Here is a 24,732-nt window from a genome sequence, read left to right on the forward strand (position 1 = left end):
GTCACAGCTCCTCAGTTTCCTCACTGTCCCATCTGCTCCTTAGCAGTTCTATCATTGTGTAACCAGTTCTCAAATTAAAATCCCTCATTTGAAATACCCTGATTGTCCTGATTGGATTCTGATTGATAATAGTTCCTAAGACTAGGAGCTCTGATATCAATTGATTTTTGCTGTATAACAACCCACCCAGACCTTAAGGGCTGAAAACAAAGAGGTGTTACTTTTGCTTATGGGTCTAGGGCCATTTGCTGCTGCTCTGGGGTAGGCTTAGCTGATGTCAGCTGGGAGAGCACACAACTGGTTAGTAGGTTGGGTTAGTTAGTAGGTTGGGTCTGAATTCACATATCTGGTTGTTGGAGAACATCAACTGGGACAATGTAAAATGGGCATGGATACAGAGAGGGATACTAATATTCACTGTTGTCAACTATCCACCAAAGGCCCTAAGAAATAATCTCTCAAAGTGGGATTCTGGTTTCCTGCCCTACTGTGGGCTACTACTGTGTCATGTAGTGACATCACAATTATTTAAATTATTTTATCACTATTATTGCTTGGTAGGAAGTGTATATTGAAGAGAAGACTTCACGACACTATATAGGTGTTGTACTCACCATTGTGGCCATAATAAGTACAAGGTCTTTGAGATGGGATTGCTGCTTCTGACTGTTTTGGAGAACTTAGAGAAATAAAATGAGAACTCCAAAAATTGGAAATCTCAGGTCGAGGCATGGACACAGACCAAGATGGTTCCTTTGGAGCCTGTTTATTTGTGTATGTGTATGTGTATGTGCATGCATATGCATGTGTACTTGTAGTCATAAGGCATACATGGCTGAGGATAAGGCCCCAAATCAAATTGTGTGATATACATAATTAGAATGTAAGTTTATATACAACTTCTAAAAGTCTCTTATGTTGGTGGGAATGCAAACTGGTACAGCCACTGTGGAAAACAGTATGGAGGTTCCTCAAAAAGTTAAAAATAAAACTGCCTTACAAACCGGGATGCCTGGCTGGCTCAGTCGGTTAAGTGTCTGCCTTCATAAGATCATGATCCTAAGGTCCTGGGATGGAGCCCCGCATCAGGTTCCCTACTCAGCAGAAAGCCTGCTTCTCCCTCTCCCACTCCCTATGCTTGTATTCCCTCTCTTGCTGTCTCTCTTTCTGTCAAATATATAAATAAAATCTTAAAAAAAAAAAAAGAATGAAATCTTACCATGTTGTGGATGGAGCTAGAGAGTAAAACGCTAAGCAATACAAGTCAATCAGAGAAAGACAAATACCATCTGATTTCACTCATATGTGGCATTTAAGAAACAAAACAGATGAACTTAGGAGATAAAAAGAGAGAAGGGTGGGGGAGAGAGGCAAACCAGAAACAGACTCTTGACAATAGGGAACAAACAGGGTTACTGGAGGGAGGTGGTTGGGGGATGGGCATTAAGGAGGGCACTTGTGATGAGCAGTGGGTGTTATGTGTAAGTCGTAAGTCACTAGGTTCTACACCTAAAACTAATGTTACTCTGTATGTTAACTAATTGGAATTTAAATAAAAACTTTTAAAAGCCTCATGTTAAAATTAGAGGATTTGGAAAGACTGGAAACCCTATACTTGGAATGAGAGCATTTGGGTGGATTCAGATGAATCTGAGAACTTGTAATTCTACTCCTTCTGAGCTTCCCTTGTCAGTGGAAACAACCCCTCCTTTTTAATCTCTCTGAGAAAACGAGTCTTTTCTTGCTTAAAGACTCCATAAAGATCTCACCCAAGATAGTTGATTTATAAGGTGATGCCTATTTTCATTGCCTGAAGACCTAATACCTAGAGTCAGAAATCAAGGTCTGCTCCAGTAGGGGATAGGTACACTAAAAGAATTTAAAGCTCTTGCTAATTTGTGTTAGTAGGGAAACACATCTGAGAATGGATTTTAATGATATTGGATTGAGCTGAAGTTCTGAAGTTGTTGAAACAGGTATATTTACCTGCTATTCTGGATTTAATGTGGTCCTAGCCAGCTGTAATTGGTTCTAAGAATTTTCTTGGATATTAACTAAAATTTGAATTCAGTGGTAACCTACAACCAATGAGGCTGAGATGTCATAAGTTTTTTGGCATGATGTAGAAGAAATCCAAACATTTAGGGAGACAGAAATGTTGAAGTGAATTTATCGGGTTCACACCATACACCTTCTCCCAGCTATGCTCCTGGACATGGTGGGGGCCTCTGATGACTCTCTTTTTCACTAAGTCATTGAGAAATGAGTCAGTGTGGGGAGATACTGATATTGAAATATACTCCCGGATTTCAATGAGAATTATGGGATTTCCATTATTGGAGAAACCCTAGTCCTAGTGAGCAGAAGCATGACTTGAATTGTCACAGTAACAAGTTATGGTACCTTATTATGTTTCCATAGCTAAGCCAGTTTATAGATCTGGAGTCTTTTGACTAAAGAGGGGTCTATGTCACCTCAAGGAAGGACCTGTTTCATTTAGTACAATAACTGTGTCCTTGGAGGAAAATGCAGAATTGACACTAGCTCTGAGTTGACAATTTCTAGAGGCCAGAAATAGCATTGTGATCTACTAAACAGAGGTGTATGGAGGATAGGGGATAAATTAAATTCTATCCCTGAGTTTATCTAACAGTGGTCCCATCATATAACAGAGCCACTCTGTGGTTCCTGAATTCCTGACTTCATGGTTGGAATATATGTATTTAGCAACTGGTAGAGTACTTATATTAGTCTTTGACTAATGGTGTAAGGGCAAACATGGTAAGAAGGATCAAACTGAAGTCAATGGGAAAATCTCTCCTACTAAAGTGGTAAATCAAGTTATATAATAATACCATCTCCCTGTGGCGATTGTAAAGATTAGTGGAACCAATAAAAACAAACACTGCATGTTGTCAATTCATATCACACTCTTGTTTAATATCTAATGATATTAGATTAAGATGAATGGAATATAATATTGGATTGAGCTGAATTTCTGAAGTTACTGAAACAGGTACACCTCCCTGAGATTTGTTAATATCCTTGCTTGTTGGGCCAGCATAAAAGACAGATACATTTATAGAATGCCTGGCAATCATCATAAAGTTTATCGAGTGGTGACCCCAATGACAGCTACTTCTCCTGGTGGTGTATCTTTGCAAGGGCAAATGAAAACACTCCCTGGTATTTGGTCTGCAGGTGACAGATGTTTTTCCTTATACCAGTTAGTATGGATTATCCAAAGCAGTTTGCTTTTACCTGGCAGAGACATCAGTGAACCTCAGAGTTACATGAAGTGTTTTCATAATGCAATCCACCTAACCACCTGGACATCTTACAGGCTACCATTGTTAGCACCATGCTGAGCATTTTGAGCAGAAAGAAGCAAGAATCCCAGATGTCATGCTAATACAAATGGATGCCAGGAAGTGGAAGAAGAATTCAGGGGCCCAACACATCAGTTACATTTCTATGGAACATGTAGGGTTATTGGCTCTAGGCAAGTTCTTGTACTTTGCACCACTTACCAGCAAATCAGAGTGTGTATAAAGTTCAGTGGGATCTTTTGGATATAGGAGGCAACGTATATTGTACTTGAGTGCCACTCTGACGTAAAAATTGAGAAACCAGTACCCTGCCCATTTTGAGAGAGACCCAGGGCAAGAGAAGTCTCTATGTAAAACAGTCTGCAGAGCAAGGATCTGTGCCCCTTAGCAGGTTAAAGTGGCAGATACAGGCATTAAATAGAGCATTTTGCATAGCCAGGTAGACAATGAATACTGAACACAAGGGGATTCTAAATTTACTTTGAATATGACCTCTCCTACCCACCATGAATTTAATGCTTTCTGACCCAACAAACTAAAAGCGTGGATATATACAGCAGTAATCCATCATCACTGGAACTCATTTCTATGAGATGGACTCAGGCAGATTGAAAAAATTGGTGACAAGAAAGTCTGAGGTCCTTTATGGGCTTCTGAAATGGATACAAAGGGTAAGGATGTGAGTGTCACCTGAAAATACTCACCACAGAGCAATCTTAGTAGAGGGGGGTCTCAGTCATCAAGTAGAGAAAAACTTCTATGATGTTAGCCAACCTCTTTTTGTAGTCACCACAGTGCTTCCTAGATGACGCATGTACAAAGTGGCCTTGGGGGCAGGGATGGAGGCTACCCAGTGATTCAGTAAGATAGACTTTCCTCTCATCAGTGATGATCTGGCTTTCTCTGTGGCTAACTGTGCAACCACCCAACAGCAGAGGCCACCCTGACTATATCAGATGACTCCTTTCTTTGAGGGACTGTCTGGCCACTGGTGGCATATTGGTTATTTTGGATCTTTTCCATCAGGGAAGGAGAAGAAATTTGTCCCCGAGTAAATATATTCTGTGTACAGATATAACTTCCTTTTCCATAGTGTCTCTGCGAGTACCACCACTTACGGACTTACAGAATGTTTTATTCACTGCCTCTACCAGGATGTAGATTTTATTGTCAGTTAAGTGCAATGATAGATTCCTGTCCGTGGAATTCACTGGTCTTACCATGGAACTCCTATCCTAGAAGCAGCTAACTTTAAGAAATGGCCTAAAGAAGAATCAGTTATAATATCAGCTATAAGGCAACATTTGGTGAAGTTGGGAGTTCTGTCCTAAAGGTTTGGGATATATCTTAAAATAGTGGTTGCTATATCATATTGTCTTCCTCAAAGCCAGAATGCATGGATCCTGAAACTTGGAAGTAGAGATGTGAGGCTTTCTTTTACACCAAATAATCTATGGGACAGTTTTCAGTTCCTTCTCTGCAATCTTGGGCTCCTTGAGTTTGGAGGTTCTAGTGCACAGGGAAACAAAGTGATGGTCCCGTTGAATTGGGATCTGAGACTTCCCTTGGCCATTCTGCCTTCTCATCATGCTGAATCAACAGCCAAAGAAGGGGGTCTCTATCCTGGATCAGGGAACTAAGCACAGCTACCAAGATGACAGCAGGTTGTTATTACACAATAGTGGAATAAGGGCTGTAGATAGAATTTAAGGTGTTCCCTGGGAGCCTCTTAAACCATGGCAATCCAATGAATAAAGACCCACTAAGGACTCAGATCCCACAGGATAAAGGTTTATGTCATCTCACTAGTAAAGAACCCTATTCAGCTGAGCTTGTTGCAGAGGGTAAGGAACATAAAATTGGTGGTGGAAGAAAGAAGTGATCAATATGAACTTGACCTTAGAATTTGCTACAGTGGGGTGCCTGGGTGACTCAGTGGGTTAAAGCCTCTGCCTTCAGCTCAGGTCATGATCCCAGGGTCCAGGGATTGAAGCCCTGCAGCAGGCTGTCTGCGCAGCAGGGAGCCTGCTTCCTCTTCTCTCTGCCTGCTTCTCTGCCTACTTGTGATCTCTGTCTGTCAAATGAATAAATAAAATCTTAAAAAAAAAAAAAACTGGCTACAGAAATGAGGACTATAGCAGGCATGTATATTTATATTATAAATGTAAGTATGTGTGTGTGTATATATATATATATCTTTTTATATGTTAACTAATTATTTTTCCTTCTCCTGTTTTTTTTTTCCCTTAAGGAGGAATGTTAGTTATTCTTTTCTTTACAATTTAGATCAGAGTTCACCAAACTGAAGAACCACATATAGTCCCAAGGGAGAGGATCTCATGTCATCTTGGGTTCCTGGACACGATGAGGGAAACAATGTTGGGTGTTACTTTGTGTTTCACCCTTTTGGGAAGAAAATGGTTGTTTATGCAAAAGTTGATTAAATTCTGCAAGGTAGAAACATGAAATTGTTTTACGGGAGTTAGACATGGGTGGAAGAAGTATGGGTGCTTTGTGACAAAATGGGTAAACTGTGGTAGACATTTGTCTGTTTCCTGTGAGGTTCCTCTCATCTTTTCTGTGCTTTGCTCACTATGGCAGCGACCTACATCTCCCAGACGCCCTTGCATCTGACTAATGGATAGCACTGGACAGTGGAAAACAGGCAGACAGGATAGGAGAAGGAGAAAAGTCTGTATGTTTCTCTCTTGGCTTTAGGTGACATCTTTAACAGTGACTGGGACTCCTCTCTTTATTGTCCCCACTCATGCCTGGGAACTCATACTAGGTTCTAGCTCTTTCTGGACATTCTACAATTTTTCCATCAGCCTTAGAACTGTTACTGCCTTCATTTAAAAGAAAAAATTATGGGTTGCTCCACTCTCTTGCATACTCCTCAGGTTTGTTATTACCTCTTTTATATGTCTAGTTCTCTGCGCTAAGTCCCCACTTTTTAAAATACCAACAATAGTAGTATCTGTTTTCCTAACTGGACCCTGACTAGTGATAAAATCTGTGTGTATGCATGTATGTGCACATGTGTGTGGTATAAATCAAGTTGTATAACTATGTATAACATCTGTCACTATGTAAACATGTGAGTGTGTGAGAGTGTGTGTGTGTGTGTGTGTGTGTGTATTCATGTGGTAGGTATGTAATGCCCATGAAAAGACTATTGAAGGGTAGGTTTTCAAAGGGAGAATAAAGGGGGGGGGCTTTCAATTTTCTCTGTATCTTGTTTATTTTCAGTTAGTTTTTATAACAAACAACTTTGTAGTTTTAAAACTAAAAATTCAAAAAATCTTTGAATGACTTAGAGTTTCCTAAGTAATGATCTGTCCATCTGGTGATGACTTTAACATCTTTAATGTTGTACTTAAAGAATGTACTATTCTTGCATTCACTTCTTATCCACACCTCTAGACAATCCCCTTTCTTAAGCAATATGAGAAGTGTGTATCCGCATGGATCAACAAAAATATTTCAGGTTTGATTTTCTGGTGAGAGATTCTCTTTTGTTCAATGTGGTCCAACAAATAGTATTTCCTCAACACTCACACAGGATACAAAGTCACTGTATCTCCTTCCAATGTCAGTATGTCCATTCTGCAACTGCTATGTCCGCTTTTATACAATCCGAAATGAATATGAGGAAAAGTATGAGTATACTGTGTGGGTGGCCTTGCCATTTTTGTTAGTGAATTTTTTTTTTTTAGTGCTAAAATTTGTCAAGTGCTAATTTCCTCAGGAATAAGACATGATGATGCTCTTAACTTCAGCAACCTGAAGGAAGTGCTATATAATTACACTGTGACCCTAAGATTTTTATAATCCTTTTTAGCCCAGTAGAGTTTGATGTTGTGAATAAAAGGAACATCCGCTTTAGAAAAAGCCCAGCAATATTCCGGTGATAAGACTTTAGTGGGTTTGTGGAGAAAGAAATACTTGTTTAAGTGACTTTCATCATGCCAAACTGCTTCAATGCTGTTTTTCTTGTCGTTCATGATTCCTTTTAAGCACTCCCTGGCAATATTGAGAACTTGAATGGGCGTGCCACCAAATACAGCAGCATGGTAATAAAAATCTCCCATACCAAAAGGTATATATGCTTCTGATAACTTACTTCTTTCATATGGCACTCCTATAGGGTCTTCCTTATACCAGTAAGCATGTAGCTGAGCTACTGACTGCCCCAGAGTCTCCAATCCATACTTCCTGATGAAAACTTGATCCACGTCCATGCAGAAGAGAAAATCAACTTCATATTGGATATGGTCTTCAACGTGTTCACTGATAGACTTCATGCGCATCATACTGATATCTTGCCATCGCTTCTCTCGCTTGATTTTAAACACTTTGATCGAACGGAGGCGACTCAGCTGTATCCAAGGCATTCTGGAGAAGTCATCTATCAGGACATAAATTATGACTTTATGGCCAACCATGAAAAACTTATCTGCAGAGAACATAAATTTCTTCAAATAGTGGTCAATGTATCTGTGAAGCAAATAAGAAATAACTGAGTTCATTATCTTACATTTTGGTGAAACACGTACTACTTTAATTATCCTGGCTTGTCCAAACATACTAGTAAGCAAACCAAATATTAGAAGTACTTCTTGAGTTATAGTTAAGTGGTGTAAAAGCAAGTGAAGTCATCTGCTTTTCCTCTCCCTGACGGGGTTCTGCGAATTATAGGAAAGAAGAGGACTTCCTCATGAGGGGGAATGAAACTTGGTGAGGTCAGGAAACAGCATCGAGCCCAGGGCAAGATGACAGCCAGAGCCTTCAGGGTGATCAGAGAAGAGGGACTTTGCTTTTCAGGTTGTAGGCAAGAAGGTCTTGAGGCATTGCAAGAATAGCGAGTGATGTCTGCGGCTTGCTTTATGAGGAGTCAGTTACATAGAAAAGGTCACAGGTAGCCTAGTCAGCTACCGCTATCTGCACTCTCTTGTTTTGCCTCATGCTCTTTAATATAATGCTAAGTTTGCAGGATTAGAAAACAAAACTTTCTCATTTCTCATCCCTCCAAACAGTGAAAATTATCAGAACAATACATGATCTGAGGTAACTTAAGAAAAGGATGGGCGATCATACACGCCTCAGCCTCAAATAATATTTATATAATCCTTAAAAATAAGTTCTGAATATTGACCTAAGTTTTAAGAAACATAGTGGATGGAGTCAGGAGAAAACTTTCTAGTTTGGATTATCTAAAACATCTAAATAATTAAAGCAAGATAAATTATGAAAAATATCACTTAAAATAGTCTACTGAGTTGGAAACTAACAACTCAAGTGCAAAGAAATACAATTTATCCACACTTTATCCACATTTTTTATGGTTCATGCTTTGGTGTTATGTTTCAGAAATTGTTTCCTGCCTAAAGTAGTGAAAATATGCTCCTATGTTTTCCTCTAGTTGCTTTATTGTTTTAACTTTCATATTAAGTTGGTTATCCATGTGAATGAATTTTTGTGTATGACATACTATAGGGTTGTTTTTGTTGTTCTCGGCCTTTAATAGTAATCCTATTTGCCCCCTGCTACTTGTGGCAAGACCCCCCACAGACATTTCCCCTACAGAGCCAATGTTGGCTGGACCAGTCCTGGTGGTTCTTATTACACTTGCAAGATGCATCTCAGGAACAACTACCAGAGAACTTTGAAAAAATGAGATTTATTATTCACAAGCGCTGGAGGGTACAGGGTAAGTGCAGTGTCACAGAGCGAGGTCCTACGTAGGGAGAGAGAAGGGGGTACCTTGGAGGTTCCACCTTTTTTGGGGTCGGGGGTGGGGTGCCTGGGGTTTCACAATTTAAAACCTAATAGCAAGAATGAAAGCACAGGAAGGAAAATGCAGGGTCACTCAAGTGGTCGGTTTTGTAGGTTACCCAGGCCTCTCTTTAAAAGGGGAATTTCATGGGAGGGGTGGCTTGGCTCTTTAACTAGTTGTCTAGCTAGTGACCATGTTAAGACTGACAATAGGTTTATCTGAGTTAGATATCTTTGACATGGATGTCTCAGTGATCAAAAGCTTAATGGCAGGCATTTACAAGAAAAAAAGTTTATTGTCAGGCACTCTCACTATAATGGCAAACTTTGTTTTTTTAATTTTTAAAAAGCTTTATATTTTGGAATGGTCTTAGATTTATAAAACAGGGGCAAACATATTATAGAGAGTACCCGTATGTGCTCTACCCACCTTCCCCTACTGTTAATGTTGACTATAACGGTGGTACATTTGTCAAACCTAGGAAATTATCAGTGGTTAAATACTATAACTAAACCACAGATTTTATTTTGATTTCACCAGTTTTCCCCCTAAATGGCCTTTCTAGTTTCTAGGCTCCAATCCAGAATACATATTGTATTTCATCATGATGTCTCCTTAGGCTCCTCCAGGCGGTCTCAGTTTCTCTCCAGTTTGGGTCTTTCTGATGTTTTCTTAGGTAAGTTCATTTTTAATACAGTCGCATTTATCAACCCTTTTCTTTATGATTAGTATTTTCTGTATCTTGATTAAGAACTCCTTTCTTGTCTTGATTTCACTAAGCTACACTATGGTTTTCCCTTTTGGACGTCAAGCTCCCTGGGAATTATGTTTGTATACACTTGCCATACATACATACCATAGAGGTACAATTGTGGTGTTCTTGTTCTGACATCACCTTTCTCCAGCCTCATTGTAGAAGTCTTTCCCTACAGATCCACAATGTCATAGCCATAGCCAGAGTCTTTCACTTCTGCCTGGGTGTGTATGTTTTATTATATTGGCTTATTTGTTCATCCCTGTCACAAATATTCATGTCTAAATGCTCCATATAGATACTTTTTTTTAAAAGATTTTATTTATTTATTTGATGGAGAGAGACAGAGTGAGAGAGGAAACAGCAGGGGGAGTGGGAGAGGGAGAAGCAGGCCTCCTGCCAAGCAGGGAGCCTGATGCAGGACTCGATCCCAGGACTCCAGGATCATGACCTGAGCTGAAGACAGATGCCCAATGACTGAGCCACTCAGGTGGCCCAAATATAGATACTTTCAATCTATCCTGTTTTCAGTCCCACCTATACTCCTATTTTCAGAGGCACTTGATGCCATTAATAACTGAGATTCTCAGTGGTTCTTTAACACACACAGAAGAGTTTTTATGATAAGGTTAATGAGGATTTGGTTTCAGTGGCCCTTCATTTGCATAGGACTCTTTAAGACTCATTGTGTTCTACCAAAGGAGGGGGGGAAGGAAGAAGAAGCTCCATTTATGTCCTGAAAGTAGGAGCATTGTCCTGGCATGGGGTCACTCATTGTGCCCTCTTACAGATCCTGGGGCAGCACTGGAGACAGATCAGAATAGATCTGGGAAGGAGGTGCACAGGAGCTTCTTCTGTAAGGATTCCTCTCTCCCTCCTTCCTTCCTTCCCTCCTTTCCTTCTTCTTTCCTTCTGTTTTCTTTTTTAAGATTTTATTTATTTATTTGAAAGAGAGAGAGTGAGTAAGAGAGAGAGTTCACAATTTGGGAGGAGTAGAGGGAGGGGGAGAAGCAGACTCCCCACTGAGCAAGGAGACTGATGTGGGGCTTGATACCAGATTTCAGGATCATGACCTGAGCCAAAGGCAGCCACTTAACCAACTGAGTCATCCAGGAACCCCTGTGTTATTTTCTTTTTAAATATAAATTACTATCAGGGGTGCCTGGCTGGCTTAGTCAGAAGAGCATGCGACTCTTGATCTTGGGGTTGTGAGCTCAAGCTTCACATTGGGTGTAGAGATTACAAACAAAAACAAAAACAAAAACAAAAAACTTATAAAATAGGTCTATTTAAAAAAAAGAATAAGTTACTATCGATATTTAATAATGAGTTACTATAAAGCTGATAAAATTTGAAATTTTATTTTATTTATTTCTATTTATTTTATTATTATGTTCAATTAGCTGAAATAAACATCATTAGTTTTTGATAAGTTGCATATAACACAATGATTCATAAGTTGCATATAACACAAGTGCTCATCACAACACATGCCCTCCTTGATACCCATCACCCGATTACCCATCCCCCATCTCCCTCCCTTCTGTAACCTTCAGTTTCTCATGATTTGTCTCCCTCTCTGATTTCTTCCCATTCAGTTTTCCCTCCCTTTCCCCATGGTCCTCGGCACTATTTCTTATATTCCATATATAAGTGAAACCATATGATAATTGACTTTCTCTGCTTAACTTATTTTTCTTGGCATAATACCCTCCAGTTCCACCCATGTGGATGTAAATGATAGATATTCACCCTTTCCGATGGCTGAGTAATATTCCATTGTATGTATGAACCACATCTTCTTTATCCATTCATCTGTTGAAGGACATCTCAACACCTTCCACAGTTTGGCTATTGTGGACATTGCTGCTATGAACATTAGGATGCATGTGTCCCTTCTTGTCACTACATCTCTATCTTTGTGGTAAAAGCCCAGTAGTGCAATTGCTGGGTCATAGGGTAGCTCTATTCTTAACATCTTGAGGAGCCTCCATATTGTTTTCCAGAATGGCTGTACCAACTTGTATTCCCACTAACAGTGTAAGAGGGTTCCCTTTTCTCCACATCCTCACCAACATTTGTTGTTTCCTATCTTGTTAATTTTTGCCCTTCTAACTGGTGTAAAGTGGTATCTCATTGGGGTTTTGATTTGTATTTCCCTGACGGCTAGTGATGCTGAACATTTTTTCATGTGTCTGTTAGCCATTTGTATGTCTTCATTGGAGAAGTGTTTGTTCATGTCTTCTGCCCATTTCTTGACTGGATTATTTGGTTTTTTTGGGTATTGAGTTTGAGAACTTCTTTATAAAAATTTATAATTTTAATTGGTAATAGGTAAGTTGTTCAACTTAATACTTTTTTGTATCTTTAGGGGTATAATTTTGATATGAGGGCAGCACTTGCTTCATAAAATGAATTGGAAAGTGTTCCTTTCTCTTTGATTTTTCGAAGATTATATAGAACTAATGTTAATTCTTTAAATATTTGGTAGAATTTTCCAGTGAAAACATCTGGGCCTGGAGACTTTAGGAGTTTTTAAAATTATGAATTCTGTTTCCTCAGTAGATATAGGGCTATTGAAACAGTTGATTTCATTTTGGGTGGGTTGTGATAGTGTTGTCAAGGTCTATTTCACCTAAGTTTTCAAATGTATGTGTGTATACTGATTATTCTTTTGATGTCTGCCACGTATGAGGTGATATACCCTGTTTCTTTCCTAATATTGGTAATTTCTGTCAAATTTTTTTCTTTGCCATACTTCCTGGGTGATTGTGAACTTTACTGATTTTTTTTTTCAAAGAAAAGCTTTTTGATTCTTTGATTTTTCTCTATGGCTTCTCTGTTTTCAGTTTCATGGATTTCTGTTTTCATCTTTACTATTTCCTTAATTCTGTTTACTTTGTCTTTATTTTGTCCCACTTTTCTTAGATTCTTGTGGTGGGATTATTGATTATCTACCATTTTCTATAATAAAAAACTTGAATGTAAAGGACATTTGGCATTACCTACCTTCCTACAGCAAATACAGTCAATCCCACAGTAATTTTATGTTTTTCATAATACTTTTCCAATATTTCTTTATCAAAAGTGCCATCCCACACAACTGGAGCTGACCAGTTGGTGGTAGTCAGGTTCATGGATTCACTGTAAGAAAGACATAAGAATTATGAACAAGATATATTTTGATAAAACTTCAGTAGTTGTTACTAAAGTATAAAGCCTGTATCTGGTTGCAGCATTTCCTTACTCCTAATCCAAAGCCTGATTGTTATGATAAACTAGAGAAACAGCTTCTCATAAATGACTAGATCATTACAAAAGTAATTACAGATTAGTTATACTGTGATTCCAAGATCTTTGAGGACACAGATAAAATGTCACCCAAAGTCTAAAGTAAGAATATCTCCTGTATTTGGATGAAATCTCCTGGTCTGAGGCTTTTTGACATTAATTATTTTCAGAGATCATATTTTGAAAAATGACCTTTCCAGTTTCATAATCCTAAAATGCTGCCAGGCTACTATTACTGCATACTATCAGAAACAACTTTGTCAAAACACTGGAAGATAGAGTTTTAGAGCAATCAAGCAAAGGTTAAATTAAGAAAAGAATGACAACACAATAGGAGAAGGAGAGCTTTGTGGGATTTTTGTTTAGCCTTATACCAACTCCCTGCCAGTATGGCAGTGGTACTGAAAACACCAAACCATGTCCTCAGTGGAATAACTGCTTCTGGAGGAGAAGAATGGATCTAATTCCAAAGGAATTGTGTTTGTCCATTTTGACCCGAGGGTTCCTCAAAGGACTGGACTTCTAGTGCTTTCCTTTGTTTTGCTTAGCTCAGAACTCTCTCAAAATGGAAAAATGGGTAAGTGGAGGGCAATCCTTGAAAATGTTTTAAAAAGGAACAAGCCCCTGCCACCTGAGGCAAGAAATTACAGTTGAAATAAACACTAGATGTGCTGAAAGCCTGGGAAGAAAAGTTTGGAAGAGAGTTCTTTGAAAAGTAAAGCCTTTGACAAGATCCTATGTATAATGAGGAATTAGGAAATTCATGCACATGTTCAGAGCAGGTTACATGCTCAGAAAAGATCTCTGAAGATCCTAAGCTTTCACCTCTGGATGATATTTAGACTCAGTAAAAACAGGAAGTAAGGCTAAGGTAATAGCTGGGCTGTGTTGAAGGAGGACCCAAACACAGAACCAATCCTCAAGAACTGTGTAAGAGGGTTCATTTCTTCCTTCTTCTTCTTTTCTTTTCTTTTTTCTCCTCTTTTCTTTTCTTCTTCTTCCTCCTTCTCCTCTTCCTCCTTCTCTTTATCTTCTTCTTCTTCTCTAAGAGCCCTCCAACCACCACCATCACCACCACTCTGGCTCTAGTCATTTAAGAAATATCTCTGTCAAACCACTAGCTGACCACAAACCAAAGGAACAGAGACCTCCCAGACCAAATAAGACAAAGAATACAGTCTTTAAAAATAGTTTGGAAAAGTCACTAAAAAGACAAACAACTATAATTCACAGTAAGCAAGAACAGCTCTAGGAGGTAAGAGAATCTGACTTCCAAAGTGATCACATTATAATATACAAAATGCTTAGTTTTCAACTAAAAATTATGAGGCATGCAAAGAAACAAGAATGTATGGCCCATTCATAGGGGGAAAAATTGACAAAAACGGGAATTGACAAAAACTAGGGAAGCGCAGACATTGGACTTACTAGAACCAGACTTTAAACCAACTATTTTAAATGTGCTGAAAGAACCAAAGAAAACTACGGACAAAGAACTAAAGGAAACCAGGAAAGCAACAGCTTAACAAATAGAGAATGTGAATAAAGAGATAGAAATGATAAAGGGAACCAAATAGAAACTCTGGAGCTGAGAAGTATAATAGTTAAAAAGCAAAAACAAAAACAAAAACAAACCACCAAACTTGTCATAAGATTTCAGCAGCAGATTTGAACAGGCAGAAGAAAGAATCAGATACACATAGAACATTTTAACCAATAACAGAATACATATTCTTCTCAAATACACTTGGAACATTTTCAGGGTGATTATGTGGTAAGTCGTAAAGCAAATCTCAATAAATTTAAGATTGCTGGAAACATGCAAACTATCTTTTTCATTGACAATGGAATGAAATCAATAACAAGAAAATTTGGAAAGTTCACAAGTATGTGGAAATTGAACACACTCTTAAATAACCAATGGGCCAAAGGGAAAAAAAAAACACAAAAAGGAATTAAAAAATACAATGAGATGAATAAAAATGAAAATATGACATACCATACTTTTCACATGCAGTGAAAAGCAATACTCAGAAGGAAATATATGGCTGTAAACATCTGTATTAAAAAAGAAGAAAGATATCCTATAATAACCTAACCTTCTACCTTAAGGAACTAGAAAAAAACAGCAAACTAAACCCAAAACAAGCAGAAGGAAGAAATAATAAAGACTGAAGCAGAGACAACTGACCTAGAAAAAGAGAAAAAAATGATAGAATTAATGAAGCCAAAAGTTAGTTCTTTGAAAAGATCAACAAAATTGACAAATCTTTTTTTTTTTTTTAAGATTTTATTTATTTGTCAGAGAGAGAGAACACCCAAGCAGGGGGAGCAGCAGGCAGAAGGAGAGGCAGATAGAGGGAGAAGCAGGCTCCCCGCTGAGCAAGGAGACTCCGATGGGGGGAAAAAGAAACAGAGGGAGTTGAATTTTATTAGCAGGTTATTTGGAATCTGTGTAAATGAATATATGGTTTTCTCCTTTGTTCAATTGTTGGTTTGAATCATCATCCTGAGTACAAGGATATGCCTTACTTGTCTTGTTAATGGGATCCTGTGCCAGTTACTAAGCTAGCATCTTTCATAACTGAATCCACCACACTATACTTAGCTTTATTGTCCTGAGCTGGGACTCTGCAAACCACATTTCTGCTTTGCCAGCGGGCACCTGGGCGGCTCTGCTAACAGAGGTCACTGGGGAAAAATTACAGACCTGGAGGAAGAAGGAACTTACTCTTTCCTGTTTCCAGTGAGCCCTTGCCTACCTCCTGTTCCCTCAAATCCCACACCCCCACATCTGCAGTTCCTTCCCAGACCAGCAGTTGAATCCAGATTTCAGGTTTTCCAACACTTAAAAACCCAGCCTCATGGGGCACCTGGGTGGCTCAGTGGGTTAAGCCACTGCCTTTGGCTCAGGTCATGATCTCAGGGTCCTGGGATCAAGTCCCGAATCAGGCTCTCTGCTCAGCAGGGAGCCTGCTTCCTCCTCTCTCTCTCTCTCTGCCTGCCTGTCTGCCTACTTGTGATCTCTGTCTGTCAAATTAAAACAAAAACAAAAACAAAAAAAAACAAAAAACCCAGCCTCATGGTGCCCTTCCCTAGAAGGCTGATTCCCTGTCCCAAGAGGCCTATCAAGAGCTGAGAGATACCAGCATCAGTGGTATAAGAGCATAAGAGTTTAAGCTCAAGTTACCTAGTTAACAACTTTATACTCATTAACAATTCTTTGTATTAAATTCCCAGTTAAAATAATTCTGGTGCTTTCTGTGTCCTGATTAGATTTGAAAAAAAGTTAAGGTATCACGGGAGGAGAGTCACAGACCATTATCCAATCATGATCTTAACTGGACATCTCCTTGCAAAGTTTTATTTAGGATAAGTCCAGAAATGCTGCAACACCAGGGAGAAAAACAGGAGGGTGTAGTAAGAAGAGGAAGTCAGAGAGGCCAGAGGAAAGCTGCCATATTAAAGTGAGAAGTGCGCAGATGGCCCACCTATCTGATTCGGGCTTTGGTTCCCTCCTTGGTGAAATGAGGAGAATCAACCAAAAGATCTTAGATACACTCTTCACACTTTGACCTGACATAATTTTAAGGCCTTTGGCTTTCTGTCATTCTACATTCTCATTTATGGAGAATGTGGGCACTAACGTCCGTTCCCAATGCATCTTGGTCACTGCTTATTTTTTTTAAACGTAATCAAAGATTCACCTGCCATCTAACAGTTAGAATGCCATTTGTAGTATTGTTGCCATCTGTTAACTTCTGAACGATCTATGGATCAATCTCACATGTGTTTGATTTGGAATTCTTACCTGGGAGAAAACCAGTCTGATAGCTTTAATTCTTTTGACTGAGTATCCACAGACCTATCAGGAGAAATAATGCAAAGAATCACACTGTATCTATTTGAGTTTGTGGTAATGAATGTCTTCCAAATCATGGACTATGTTATAATCCCATGTAAAGTGCAAGATAAGTGTGCAGCAGTACAAAAAGCAATGATCAACTTTGATGGAAGTGGCAGGGAAAATCATGATTTATCTTGACTTGAGTCTCTAGGCTGCCCAGAAACCTTTATGTGTTTCCACAATGCTCATTCTCCTTCTCACTGATAGAGAAATACCCATCATCACATAAAAGCTCCCTCAGTCTGCTGCCACCTTGCCTCCAAATTTATCTTGAGCACTGGTTCCTGCCGCCTTTTACTGCAATAAAAATATAACCCTACTTTCTGGCCTTAAATGTCCTATCTGCTCAGGAGTCTTGGTTTGAAGGGTTTCTCCTCAGCTTTCTATTTGATCAGTTGACATGTGTGCAGGCATTTTCCTATGGCTTCAGATTTGTTTGTGCATCTTGACCACTGCCAGGAACTGAAGACCCAGACATCAAATTGTGTTTTGGAGTCTTCTGCTTGAGTTTGCACTGATGCCACTAGATGATGTTTAATGTGAATATCATCCTGTCTTCCCCAAAGTAGGTCCCTTTCATATGTTGCCTTATCACTTAGATTGACAAAGCAGAAGTTATGAGCAATGTTCTACACTCAGAGCACTCCCTAAAACCTGACCTCAAATCCATCACTAACCCCTACTGGCTGTACCTCCAAAACATCTCTCAAATCCATCCCCTATCTTCATCCTCTGTCACCACATGACTTGATATCACCATCATCTGTCGGGGCTACATTAGTAGCCTTCTAATTGGTCTCACTGTTTGTACATTTTCCAAAATACTTTGTAGTATGAAAAATGTCAAAGGTCCACAAACTGAAAGAGAAGAATATAATGAACCCCCATATTCCCATCCCCCGTAATTAATACTGTGATTCCTTCTCTACCTGTCCTTGCACTGGCTTTTTCAACCCATTCTCCATATGTCCACTGTACTTCCACTGTCATGTTTCTGAAGCTCCACAGTTCTATTTAATAGGGTTCATTGACTTCCCATTTTCCTAAGGATCACATCTACATTCCTTAAATGGCCATGACATTTGGAGTGATCTGACCCTTCACACTGTTCCGGACACATCTCCTACCCAGCCCCACAATGATAACTTTCCATACTCACTTGCCCCTTTAAATTTCCTTAAATATGCCACAACTTAAACCAGCTAATTCCTACATAGCCTTTAGGTCTTGTGTTAAATATCCCTACCTAAGAGATTGCTAGATATTGCTAGATAAAGTTAGATTTCCTTCATTAATAGCTAATACTTATGGAATACTTTCCTAAGTATTATCTAATTTAATCCACCCCTATGAGATAGGTATTGTTGTCATTTTTATTGTCCTCATTTTACAAGATAAGGAAACTGAGACACAAAGAGCTTTTATTATCTTGTCCAGATGCACAGCAGGTGGAAAGACAAACATTTGGGCCTGAGTCCTTACTTCCTCCATCCTATACACTCTAATGGCACCCTGGCTAGCCTATTGTTGGAGAGTTGATCCTGGACTGAGTTCAGGAGGGGATTGGGCAGCTGCGGAGCTGAGTTGTATGTCATGAGTGAATACCACAGTATCCAGGGTGTGACTGAGAGAAGGCCTTCTACATAGGCACCTGCCTCATTGATAGCAAAGCCTTTGGATACCAAGCATTAGTGTGTTAAGGCCATATGTGTAAGGTCTGATACTAAGGAGAGCTGATATTAATGATAGAGTGATTATTAGATTTGTTACATTGTGTATATTTTACCAGAAAACATGTTAAATCATTCTTTCTCCCAGCCTCTTCTGCATGTTCCCACCTTTGTCTAGGGGTTTTCCTCTTGTTTTCAGGTGGTTGAGAGTTACTGCCCCCTGTTAGCCATGGCTCTATAGAGGGGAAACACCCTGCCAATGAAAACCATCTTACCGTATTATTTTCATGCACAGAGCAGCTCACCCAGATATGGAGTCACTGTCCTGGTGAGAGCTTTGTGCACCATAGAACCACCAGAGAAATAAAGCTCTTAGACACAGCAAGTATCAGAAAGGAAGTTTCTTTTACTTCACTATGTGGGTTCCCATGACTCAAGGGAGAAACTGAAGAACATACTATGATTTGGGGTCCTGTGCAATTCTTAGGGAAGTTTTCCTCTCTGCTCATGTTCTGATAGTATGATTTTGCAGGTGGCCTATGGTTAATAACAATCTCCCAAGTCTTCTAACCAAAACTTTACTCCGATGATATTTCCCAGAGCTTTAAAAGACCCAGAATTCCTGGAAGCTGGGTTCTGGCTCCCATCACACGTTTCCCCTAACCAGTTCTCACTCCTAGTACTCCTAGTCCTCTGGCCTTATATGAGTATCTCCAACATATGTTTGCAAAGTTATTTTGGTTTACCCTGCCTGCAGGAGCCAAGGACTTGCAGGTACCCCACTGTCCTTCGAAGGTTTTATCCTTAAAGAAGAGGTCATAGAGCATTTGTAAATAAGACTTACCAGCACTGGTATATCTGCTGTAGTTTCTTTGTGCTTAGGATAAACAAACAGCATTATATTACTTTTAAACTTATATAAAGTGTTTCCACATTTAATTTTTTAAAAGATTTTATTTATTTATTTGAGAGAGAGAGAGAGCAGAGGAGGAGTGAGAAGAAGAAGCTCAGCAGAGAGCCCAATGTGGGGCTTGATTGGAGGATCTTGAGATCATGACTTGAGTCAAAAGCAGATGCTTAACAGACTGAGCCACCCAGGCACCCCGGGTTTCCACATTTAAGATGACTAGTTATATTCCATCAATCCATGCATTTTGTTACCTAATATTGCCAAATATTCAATGAACACCTAATATTATTGGATATTTTTGTCCCCTCAGATCTGTATGTTGAATTCCTAACCCCCAGTATGATGGCATTATGAGGAGGGACCTTTGGGACATGATTAGGTAATGAGGTTGGAGCCCCCATGAATGGGATGAGTAGCCTTGCAAAAGTGATACCAGAAGACTCCCTTGTCCCTTCCGCCATGTGAAGACACAGGGAGAAGGCAGCTGTCTGTCTATGGACCAGGACATCAAGTCCTCCAGTGCCTTGATCTTGGAGGACCTCTCAGCCTCCAGAACTGTGAGAAATAAATGTCTGTTGCTGATAAGCCACCCAGGGTGTGGTATTTCCATTATAGCAATGCAAATGGACTAAGACACATGCTATGTGCCAAGTACATTATTGGTTGTAGAGAAACAGTAGTGACTGCAGTTAAGGACTTCATATGCTGGATCTTAAAGAAAGGAAACCTAATTCTTTGAGCTAGAAATGACAGAAGAGCTAACTTAATGTCATTGAAACAATGGAATTTGCTAATTACCCATGAAATCTTTCTACTTGTGTAAATATATGGAGGGCAGATACCATACATAGTGCCTGAAGTCACGAATATTAGGGATATTTCTTAAAGGCGCCACCTATTTAAAAATGACAGTCTCTCTAACACTTGCCAACTAATAATTACATGGTCACTATCTTGGTAGCTTAACGTTGCTTCTCCTCACACATATGAGCCTACAAAAATTATATTAGCTTTGATCACATTAGAAGCAAAGAATTTTTATGCTGAAGGGTGTGTTTATGATGATATATTTAAATGCCATTTGGATATTTTGGGGTATATTGGGGTATATATATTGGATTGATACATTTGGATGCTGATTTATTCAGGGGGTTAGCCTATCATCTTTCTGACAAACTAGATCCTTACCAAACCCCAGAATAAAATATCCATTAATTTTCATTTATTTATTTTTAAAGATTTTGTTTATTTTTTTGAGAGAGAGAAACACAGTGAGAGAGGGAACACAAGCAGTGGGAGTGAGAGAGAGAGAAGCAGGCCTCCCGCCAAGGAGGGAGCCTGACTCGGGGCTTGATCCCAAGGCCCTGGGATCATGACCCGAGCTGAAGGCAGACATTTAACAACTGAGACACCCAAGTGCCCAAAATATTCATTAATTTTTTTAAAAAATTACCTGAAATGATACCATCTGTGCAAAGCCCATAGAAACAATAAAAGTAATAACAACTGAATTATTTTTCTTCCATACTTCATCCTTTCCTGAGAGGAAAAAGAAACAGAAGTAGGTTAAATACAGAACAATGTATACAGAATGAGATGTATTGAATTGTGATTCTCCATGACTTAAACCAGCCAATTTCATAGATATTGGCTAGGGTTTGAGGCACATCCAGTCCTTGGATGTCTCTCTATAGGAAAATAGAGTTGAGTCTGTGGAGACACTTTCTGTGGGAGCTAGCTGCCCAAAGTCTTGGGACGTTAGCTGGTCTAAGCTGACCTTGATGCAAGAGTTTTTTTTTTGTTTGTTTTTTTGTTTTTTTTTTTAAGATTTTGTTTACTTATTTTTAACAGACAGAGATCACAAGTAGGCAGAGAAGCAGGCAGAGAGAGAGGGAGGAAGCAGGCTTCCTGCTGAGCAGAGAGCCCGATGTGGAGCTCGATCCCAGGACCCTGGGATCACGACCCGAGCCGAAGGCAGAGGCTTAACCCACTGAGCCACCCAGGCGCCCCGATGCAAGAGGTTTTATAACCTTCATTTTTTATTTCTAGAGTACACAGGGCTTTTCCTACAGAAAATAAAATACAGATGCCACTTGCCAGCCTACCTCGCAGGGTAGGATGTCAGAGAAAAGAGATAATTGTGAAAATACTTGGACGCTAAGCAGCACATAGTTATGAAGGAACTTATTTTTAATGAATTAATATTATGAAGTTGGTCATTTCAAGACAGGTGATAGAACCAATAACATAAAATAGATGCTCTTTCTTAAAACTAATTGAATATAAAATTGAGTCCAAGAATGGACTAAAGGCTTACCTATAATTTTTATATTATTTGTTCATTGACCTAGGAATTTTAGCCAGGAAGTTTATGAAGCTCCTTTGTAATATTCAGGCTATGCACTTATGAAATTGTGTGCAGAAATGAAATTGAAGGTGGCTCAGTCTGATTGAAATTAAGGACAAACTCTTACCTTCTGTTTTCCTAAGATCACATAGGACTTTTATATAATTTCTTCCTTAGAGACTTAACATTTAGGGTATGGTGGTTTGGGAAGACATGTGGAAAACCTCACGTGGGCAGACAGTTTTCAAGCAGGACATTCTAAGACCTTTGAAAAATCATGAATCAGATAACTTGGTATTGGTTCTATGGCACTCCCCAGTTTGCCTGTTGATGATTTCAACCTTCTCAGAATGATGATGTCATCAGATTCTCTTTTGATGATGGAAGAATTGGATACTTGCAATCATAATAATTCGTATGCCAATAGCTTCTCTTTGTCATTACCAAGGGAGTAGATTTTGTCTCATTTAGAAAAAAAAAGTAGGATCATTGAAGTTCTTTTGCTTACTTTGGTTTTGTTTTATAATACATTTTTAAAAAAAATTTATTTGTTTATTTGACAGACAGAGATCACAAGTGGGCAGAGAGGCAGGCAGAGAGAGAGGGGAAAGCAGGCTCCCTGCTGAGCAGAGAGCCTGATGCAGGGCTCGACCCCAGGACCCTGAGATCATGAGCTGAGCTGAAGGCAGAGGCTTAACCCACTGAGCCACCCAGGTGCTCCTATAATACATTTTTAATTAAAGTACAATTTATATGAAGTAAAACACAAGCAATTTAACTGTATAGCTCATTGGGTTTTTTACACAGGTACATGTCTGTGTAAAACCACCTTAATTAGATACAGGTCATCTCCATGACCCCAGTATCTTTTTTCTTGTGTCCCTTTGAGTCACTACCCTCGCCCGTCCAGGAAACCAGTGTTCTGATTTTCAGTACCATAGTGGAGTTGTTTCGGCTGTAGAACTTCATGTAAGTAGAATTGTATGGCATGTGTTCTTTTTTTTTTTTCACTCAAGGTTTTGCAACTTACTTATGTTGTTGTGTGTATCTAATACATACCAAAAGTTAATTCAAAATGAATTATAGATGTAAACATAAAAGCTAAAGCCACAAACTTTTAGAGAAAAATGTAGGAGGATATCTTTCTAGCCTGGGGATAGGTAAAGGTCCCTTAGAGGGTGACAGAAAACAACAACTAAAAAATGATAAATTATACTTTATTATAATTAGAAAACTTTGGCTCATCAAAAGACAACATTAAGAGATGTATAAATAAGCGATTACTGATCACCAGTGGTTTACAGTGACCTAAATAATACACATCATATATGATCCATACAGGAAATAAAATCTATATTAATGTTAGAAGTTTTCTGTTGATCTCCATTCTTCCTAGGAGAAAAATGGGGGGTGGTGAAGGAGGATAATGAAATTAAATTAATACAGAATTAGAATGTTTTGAGTCATAGGAAAATAGATCATACCAGACCAATGCTCCCATAGATGACAATCGTAAGTCTTGGAAGGGAAAATAAAATAAAAATGAAATAAAATGATTTGAAGACAAAAGAGATGGGACAAAGCCAGATTGATCCTTGAAAGGAGGTAAGTGTATATGGTAAAATCTACATTTACACAACTTTTCATCTGAGGTTACCTCCCAATTCACAGAGTTGTGTGGCTAGAACTCACAGAGAAAGGCTTGAGGGGTCGGAGGATGAAATTGCTAGATGTAAAGGAGGTTGAAAAGTAATATAGAAAGTCCCAGAAAAGAAAACACAGAATGGGGTGCCCCAAAATCTGCACAGAAACTCTGACTTAACACCTGGATGACAACTAAATTGCCCATGCATAGGAAAACTAGGGAAACTAGGAAATAACAACATCTGAAATTGGGCAATTTCCACCCATGCCCCCTGCAGGATAAATGGAATTTGGAATTTGAGTCCAGCCCACTTAGCTATCTGTCCAAACAAAACTCAGCACTCTTTAGAGAAACTAACAGAATCCACAGTCTCTACCTGTTATCTATAATGTCAGGTATACATTTTGGAAAAGTTCCTAGACATGCAAAGAAACAGGAATATGTGACCCATAGTGAAGAGAGCGAAACCTCAATGTAAGTCAGATGCTGAAAGTGGTCAACAAGGACTTTAAAGCAACTGTTATAAAAATGGCTGAGGATTTAATGGAAAACTTGGTCAAAACAAATGAACAGAGGAAAACTGTTTAAAAATGGACATTCTGGAATTTTGAAAGTACTGTATTTGAAGTAAGGATGTTAGTGGATGGGCTTATAAACAGACTGTATACTATAGAAGAAATTTCATTTCAGTGAAATGAAAGATAGATCAATGTAAATCATCTTATGTGAAAAAGAGAGGAAATGAAAATCCATTTACATTTAAACTACAATCAGAAGCCACCTTAGCCACCGACATGCTGAAGTTTCCACACTGTGTCATTATGATAGTGTCCCCAAGCTGGGGGCATTCCGGAGGAGGGGAAAGAGTGGGAAGCCTGGGGGTGCAGTATCCTGTGGTTGGACAAATAAGATGGCGAGGCATGAACAGGCATAATAATATTGAAAGTCTGTTTTAAAGCCCATCTACCCTCAGGAAGTATTTGAGATGGCTTACTATTAAGAAGGTAAGGTTACAGTAAATAGGGAAACAACACAAGGATTTTTTTTTTAAAAAAGGGAATAGAGGGGCGCCTGGGTGGCTCAGTGGGTTAAAGCTACTGACT

General features: G+C 39.0%; 1 protein-coding gene and 1 long non-coding RNA gene across 2 annotated transcripts in view; one reads left to right on the forward strand and one right to left on the reverse strand.

Moving 5' to 3' along the window:
- LOC106004018 overlaps positions 1–7,562 on the forward strand; it is a 58,878-nt gene extending 51,316 nt beyond the window's left edge. The window contains exon 3 of the long non-coding RNA XR_001176852.2: positions 7,477–7,562. This is a non-coding gene — a long non-coding RNA (uncharacterized LOC106004018). The remainder of the gene's footprint in view (positions 1–7,476) is intronic.
- LOC101677943 (N-acetyllactosaminide alpha-1,3-galactosyltransferase-like) lies at positions 6,559–22,427 on the reverse strand. Its single transcript, XM_004775590.3, has 6 exons — positions 22,112–22,427; positions 21,091–21,176; positions 19,572–19,604; positions 16,962–17,015; positions 12,869–13,003; positions 6,559–7,826 (listed from the first exon to the last, which is right to left on the reverse strand). Exons 2-6 carry the CDS (start codon positions 21,168–21,170, stop codon positions 7,133–7,135), a joined length of 996 nt encoding a protein of 331 aa, XP_004775647.1. The 5' UTR covers positions 21,171–21,176; positions 22,112–22,427; the 3' UTR covers positions 6,559–7,132.
- Positions 22,428–24,732: the final 2,305 nt, after the last annotated feature.

The sequence above is a fragment of the Mustela putorius genome, unplaced genomic scaffold (assembly GCF_011764305.1).
Source record: "Mustela putorius furo isolate JIRA1106 unplaced genomic scaffold, ASM1176430v1.1 tig00000596_pilon_pilon_pilon, whole genome shotgun sequence".
In the NCBI taxonomy this organism is placed as follows: Eukaryota; Metazoa; Chordata; class Mammalia; order Carnivora; family Mustelidae; genus Mustela; species Mustela putorius.

Bases quoted from the DNA above. Each gene is read 5' to 3' on its own strand.
- LOC101677943 (XM_004775590.3), bottom strand. From the start codon at position 21,170: ATGAAGTATGGAAGAAAAATAATTCAGTTGTTATTACTTTTATTGTTT. The intron at 13,004-16,961 runs GTAAGAATTCCA...TCTTTCTTACAG, and splicing joins TCAGACTGGTTTTCTCCCAG to TGAATCCATGAACCTGACTA. The intron at 7,827-12,868 runs GTAGGTAATGCC...TTTGCTTCACAG, and splicing joins ACTGTATTTGCTGTAGGAAG to ATACATTGACCACTATTTGA.